Here is a 7,198-nt window from a genome sequence, read left to right on the forward strand (position 1 = left end):
ATTCGTTCCACCCTTCTATTGAAAAACACATTTTCTGTTGGCTGAAGTATATTTCCTCTCTGTTCCTTCATCACTCAAAACGCGTTGAAGGCACATTGTAACTCGAAGCAGGACGGAGAGTAAAGATGCAAGTATCCTTTGAATATCTAATGCAACGGATCTTGTGTACGATCCAATGATTTATAGCCATTCCAAAGATCGGCTTTGATCTAATTGATATAGTCCAATTTAAATTCTAATAGACGGATGGATCAAATGCATATCTAATTCAAGCATCACTTTAATATATGCAATAATTATCACAACCCTAAATTCATAGATTAATGCATCTTGATAATCAAGAATTTATGTGACACGAAATTATGTGAACTAAAGAGCAAAAGACAACTACAAAATAGTAGCACGACCAAATACATTCTCTTCAACTAATCGCATATCCACTACAAATTGAAATCAACACAGAAGAACAATCAGAGAGAGAAACAACAAGATTGCAGAGAGCAAATATTCAGTTTTTAGTATTTTATCAAATTATACATTTATTCTTTTGAATAATTTTTTAATTACAAAATAGTTTAATCATAGTTAACATAACAATCAATTAAAAGTGACATGTCATAAAGGGTAATTTATATGTTAAAATATAAAGAATAAAGTAAAATTTACCATATATATATATATATATATATATATTTATATGAAAAATTAGTGTACAAATGTCATAATATTTCCAAAATACTTTTATTTTTTTTGTATTTATATGTTTTATATTTTTAATTTCATAAGCTTGATTAGTTTAGGTCTTACTAATATAAGTAAATATGTAATATGATAGGCATATTTTTAGAATTATATTATTTATTATTTTTTTTTAATTAAAAAAATAAAAAGGTTAATATTTTCATGTATTATATATAATATTTTAAATAAATTATATTTTTTAAATATTTTGATGAAAAATTATATTATACAATAATATCTTTAATAAAATTAGTTAATTAATAAATTTTAAATATAATAAACTAATTATTTATCAAGTAATATAAAATAAAATTTTAATTATTTTATATTTTTATGTTACAGTTTAAAATTTTATTTTAATATAATTTTTTAATATCATAAAATTTTTTTGCATAATAATTAATCTTATTGAATAAAGAATACTCATATTTTTGTATTTATATGTTTTATATTTAATTATTTAAGAATAAAAAATTCTATTACTATTTAAAGTATTGTATATTAAAATATTGTCATTTAAAACATTTATTTATGTATTAGGATATTCTGTATTTATTAGATTCTATCAATGCTCTTCTTTTATATTAACCTTTGATTTTCATCTAATCAAATCTAATGGTTTATATAAATGTGGTACATCTAATAAGCACATCATTGTTGTGCTCGTTTTAGACATACCCGAAGAAATTGATATTATAGAACAATAGTAACAATATCTTTTTTTTGGATTTTAAAACGACTCTACAATTAAGATGAAACTGAAACCCTAAACAATAATGAGAGAACAAAAAAAAAAAAATCCTTACTACTTCACCTCACCCCCTAAAAAAAATTCACACTAGTTTAGTTTCACGAAAACTTTACTATTAAATAAATAAAGCACAGTTTTTTTCTCTATCAAAATTCAAAAAGCAAGAAAACAAAGCGCACTTGATCAAAGAAAGTGTATAAAAACAAGTAAATTACCAAAAGAAAATATATATCATCATGGCATGTTGACCACAGACACAACAAGCCACATAAGTGATGAGCAGCCAAGCAAGCAGGTAGGGGCCGAATCAAGGGATAATAAAATTTTGGAATCGCGCTATCAAATACTTCTTACTTGGTGCATTACTAATTAGTAATTACCATTTACAATAAATAATTGAATTGGCCAACTTTGAACTAATCTAATAACATCCATTAAAAAATGATAAAAATCTATGTAATCAAATTAGTATTAATTATGTTAGATGTATATTAATATTAATTTCTAAAAGTAATTATTAGAATAAAATATATATTAAAAATAAATTAAAATATTTATATATTTACATATAAATACATCACAACTAATTTTAGCACTTTGTAATTTAGATATGGAAGGAAGAATGGTGTAAGACACAGTTATGGAGTGTATGTGTGCTTTACGTAATTGTGGTGTTAAGAGCAAATAGACCGATTTGTGTTTAAAAAATTAAAAAAATTGCATTACACAAATCGGACCGTCCAATTTGTATTTTAAATAATTAAAAAAAATTTAATAATAAAATCGGACCATCCGATTTTTGTTTTCAAAATAAAAAAAATTTAAAAGTACAAATCGGACCTTCCGATTTTTCCTCCCATACAAATCGAACCATCCGATTTGTGTTCATAATTTTTTTAACAAAGAAATCGGACAGTCCGATTTCTTCACTTTATGGTTCAGAAAAAATTATCCCACATTCATGTCTAACACCACCCACCTCCATACCTATGCACAACACATACACAATCTGCATATCCAAAAAAATGAGTCCTAATTTTAATGTTTAATTTTAATATATAAATGATATTTTTGAATTAGTATTTAGTTATTTACAAAGCGGAAACAAAAAACGATTCCAAGTAGCAATGAAAAAAGCCACCTATTAGAAGCCCCTCTCTCTCTTTCTCTGCTTTGTGCTTTTCAGTTTCAGAAATCAGGACCGTTGTCCATTCCCAATGCACTCACATTACAATTACATAAAACAACAAAGACATCAATCTCCACTACGTCGTCGTTTCACTGCTCCCATCCCTTCAATTTTTGGACTCAATAATTTGGCTCTTCTCCTTGTTTCTTGTTTCTTGGCCCCCAGTACTACTCAGTACTACCACCACCCTATTACTATTAGTATAAATAAATTAATTAAATAAAAGTTACCATTTTTCAGTAATTCTCATTCTGCGTTGGAATTTCAGAGTTTAATCATCTCACAAAATTCAAAGATTCCCGCAAGAAAACTTGTCCCCACTCTCTCTGTCTCTGTGTTCTTAGTTAGAAAAATAGCCTAAAGAAGAAGCAGCTGAAGCAAAAGAAAAAGAGAAAAAGGAACTGTGTTAGGCTTTCGCTTTCTCTCATTAAGGCTTGCTTATTGTTATTGGTGTTGAGAACGAAAGCTTTGAATAACAACCACTCTCTTCGTCACTTCCCTTTCTCTAACGTTGTTCTTTCCAACAAGCCAAGTTTTCACTTTTTCTTTCCACAAAACGCACTCTTTTTCCCTTTTATTCCTCATGTGATTCCACCTTCACAGCAATGGCGGATTCCACCAAGGTGCGCTTGGTGCGCTGCCCCAAGTGTGAAAATCTCCTTCCTGAGCTTGCTGATTACTCTCTTTATCAATGCGGTGGTTGCGGTGCTGTTCTTCGAGGTACTCTTCTTCTTCCTCTCACATTTCGTTAGTTTTTCACTGTTACGATAATCATGTTGAGTGCCCCAGTTGCATCAAACTATATATTAGTCATTTGTTTTCTGCTCAGGAACAAAAAAATGGTTTTGATTCTGATTCTGATTGTGGTTGAACTTTGATTTTGATTTGCAGCGAAGCTTAAAGGTTATGTAAGTGGCAGCTTGTCAGAGAAGTCTGATGAGGGAAAGGTTGGAGGAGATTCTGGAAAACGAGAAAATTCTTTGGAGAAAAGCGTAGTTGCTCCCAGTTATACTTCAGATGTTGATACTAAGCCAGATAATGGATATGAGAGTTTGCCGAGTCAATCGAACGAGAAAGGTGTTGATGTCAGTGGCAGCAAAGATCAAGTGGGTAAAGCAATAGGAAGGGAAGGGGAGGAGGCCGAGTCATCGAAATTCTCTGGGAGAATGTTTAGCCGGCGAAATGGAGACAAGTGTGAGATGGAGGGGATTTGGAGAAAGCCTAGAGCTGATATGGAAAGTGTGAGATTTTCCACTTCAAATCATCCTGATGAGGGCACTTCAAATAGCTATAATGATACAGGTGGAGCAAACAAGGTTCAGAATGCTGAGCAAGATCGAACCGAGCTTCTAAGGAAGTTGGATGAGTTAAAGGGCCAGCTAGGTAAATCTTCTGAAGCAGTTAGTGACTCAAAAGAGAAAGTTCGTCCCGATGAAAGGATGATTCCTCCAGATCCTTGGTTTCCGGATGGATCATCAAGGCTAAACAGGACTTCAAGACAATTTTTTGGCACTGACAAACATGTTGCAGGTCCCCCATACTTCAATTATTGCCATGATCCATATGCTTATACTAGCGGTCATGAAATGGCTATGCCCAACTTCCATCCTGCAATGCATAATCTGAATCACATTCCTGGATATGGAGATCCTTATGCATCTCAAATGCTGAGGAGAGGTCCACATCAATTCCTACAACAATCAATGCATCCTTACTTTCCCGGACGCTATGTTGATAGTAGTACAAATTATGAACCATACACACATAATGCGATGCTTCACCCATCTTCTTGTTCTTGTTTTCATTGCTATGACAACAAACGCAGAGGTCCAGTGCCTGCACATCCTGGCCCATTCGGTAATAGCAGATTTCCTGATACCCCAAATGATCCTATGTTATACAATCACGGTCCACATGCTAGAACTGCCATTCCTCCAAAGCAGTTGCATAATAGATGGCCTAGTGATTTCAACTCTGAGATGAGTGGTTTTGTGCGAAGCCGTCCCCGAAAAGTAATGTTAGCTAGTGGCAGACAGCATTGCCGTCCCATAGCCGGTGGTTCTCCCTTTATTACATGTCATAATTGCTTTGAGCTATTGCAGCTGCCTAAAAAGGTGATGGTTATGTTAAAGGGTCATCGGCAGAAAGTGCGATGTGGAGCTTGTTCCACAGACATAATTTTCACTGTCATCAACAGCAAGTTAGTTGTTTCTTCTCATCCGGAAAGGGCTGATGATGGCTCTAATGAGGTTGTAAGTAGGCGGATGTTTCATCCACGTGGTCACATGAACAGGAGTGGTGTTAACTTCTCTTCTGATGATTATTCTGGTTATGAGTTCCACTCAGTAGACAGAGAACCTCTTTCTCTGGTTGCAGGCCCAAGTTCAAATTCTAACAAGTCCCAGGATATGCAAAGCTTTCATTCTTCATCTCCCAGCACCTCTGAAGACGAAAATAGTCTAGAAATGATGACTGCTCCAAGTGATGCAACTAAGGCCATTAACGGGCCAAGCAAAGGCTCTTCCTCTCCTCCTGCTGGCTCACCTTTGCAAGAGTATTTCGATTACTCTAACAATAATTATGCAGTAAATCGGTTTGGAAAAGGCAACCGAAGTAGTCGCTCAGAACAAGACAAGGCCAAAGTTGACAAGGTTACATCACGGCAGAATTCTCTAAAGGAGGCAGCAGTTGCAACTGAGATGGATGTCCATGACTATTCTAACACTGCTGTCTCCCTGGATTCTAGAGATGCAAGCCGCGAACATGATCATCCTAAATCCAACAAAGGGACTGACTCATTTTTGGCAAATATTATCAAGAAAAGCTTCCGAGATTTCTCTCGATCTGCTCAAACGGATGATCGAAGCAAAATTAATGTTACTGTAAATGGGCACCCCATTTCGGATCGTGTAATTAAGAAGGCCGAGAAGCTAGCTGGACCAATCCAGCCTGGAAATTATTGGTAAGTATGTTTTTGCAGTCAACTATAGATATAAATCTTGTGCTTATTACTTATATTGTGTACTAATGGATTTGCCTTTATACAACTGCTTATTAGGTATGATTTTCGGGCTGGATTTTGGGGTGTCATGGGTGGACCTTGTCTTGGAATAATTCCTGTAAGTTCTACCACTTTGTTTTCTCTGGTGAGTGTATAATATTCCTAGTGCAATAATTGTAACCAGTATCTTGAATTTGCTGGCAGCCATTTATAGATGAGTTCAATTATCCTTTGTCGGACAAATGTTCCGGTGGAAACACTGGTGTTTTTGTAAACGGTAGGGAGCTTCACCTAAAAGATTTGGATTTGCTTGCTGGAAGGGGACTTCCCACTGAAAGAGACAGATCTTATATCATTGAAATTTCTGGGAGAGTCCTGGATGAAGACACAGGAGAAGAGCTAGAGAGCCTTGGAAAGCTTGCGCCAACGTAAGTGCTTTGTTTCTGCTGATTCTGTCCTTATATTATGTAGTAACTTATCTCTTTGTATCTAATGCACTTACGCTTCTAATGTTACTTAGAATTGTAGGATGCTTTAGTTATTATTTATTAACTATAAGATCTCTCTGCTTTATTAAGGGATGTTGTGCAATGCTTGCTTTACAGTATGCCTTTTTGTCTTCTCTCTTCACTACTTTATCTATCATATTTTAAGTTTGATTGCTGTTTGAAGGTGGTAGAAGAGATTTATCTGTCTTCATTCTTCACCAGAACTAAGTCTTACTTCCTTTTCTTTTTAATTAAAAAAAAAGTGCATAATTTCAGTTTTGTTTGCTTATTGCTCAAATTGTCCTGGTATTTGACTCCTTATATGATTGTTTACACCACAATTTTATTTTTTTTACAGAGTTGAGAAAGTGAAGCATGGATTTGGCATGAAAGTACCTAGACCAGTTGCATAATCAAATGTAGAAACAAATACTGTTGTAGGTTTGGGAAGAGGAATTTTGTGCCTTCCTTGTGAATACTCCGCAACGTTATTTGGTATCAGAACATTCAACTAGTTTGGAAATGCTTACAAGATTACTTGAAAATCGAAATCCCCCTATATGTAGTGATTTTGCTCATGCTCATGAAGTGGATTTAGATTACATATTTATGTTTATTAGAAAAACTGCATGAGGAGTTCTGAGATTGATAATGTCAAGAAGTTTTAGGAGTAGTTCTTGATTGAGCAGCAAGGCTTGCATCTAGTGTAGAATTTGATGTGTAAAAATTTAATTTATTCCTTTGAGTTTATAATAGTAAATTTGTAGTGAACCATGGAAGTTATATTTTAATATGATCTAGAATTTTTGAAAGATTATTGTGAATTATTTTATCTTAAGTACATGCATTGGTGACATATGATTTTGAAGTGTCATGTGAAGTGCAGTGTTAGAGGGGACATAACAGTATAACACATTACCCCTTTGTTGTAACTTTTAAAGGACATTATAAGCTGGTTATAGATGTAGGAATCAATGCGAATTTTTGTTTTCGAAGTTTTCTTATATCCCAGTATTTTATACTAATTT

General features: G+C 33.8%; 1 protein-coding gene across 1 annotated transcript; it reads left to right on the top strand.

Annotated features, from left to right (window-relative positions):
* The first annotated feature begins 2,929 nt into the window (after positions 1-2,929).
* On the top strand, positions 2,930-6,982 carry LOC107645715 (uncharacterized). The gene is made up of 5 exons (XM_016349797.3): positions 2,930-3,401; positions 3,573-5,643; positions 5,740-5,800; positions 5,887-6,110; positions 6,529-6,982. Exons 1-5 carry the CDS (start codon positions 3,287-3,289, stop codon positions 6,581-6,583), a joined length of 2,526 nt encoding a protein of 841 aa, XP_016205283.1. The 5' UTR covers positions 2,930-3,286; the 3' UTR covers positions 6,584-6,982.
* The last annotated feature ends 216 nt before the right edge of the window (positions 6,983-7,198 follow it).

Source organism: Arachis ipaensis, chromosome B6 (assembly GCF_059453495.1).
Source record: "Arachis ipaensis isolate K30076 ecotype BB chromosome B6, ASM5945349v1, whole genome shotgun sequence".
NCBI classification, from domain to species: domain Eukaryota; kingdom Viridiplantae; phylum Streptophyta; class Magnoliopsida; order Fabales; family Fabaceae; genus Arachis; species Arachis ipaensis.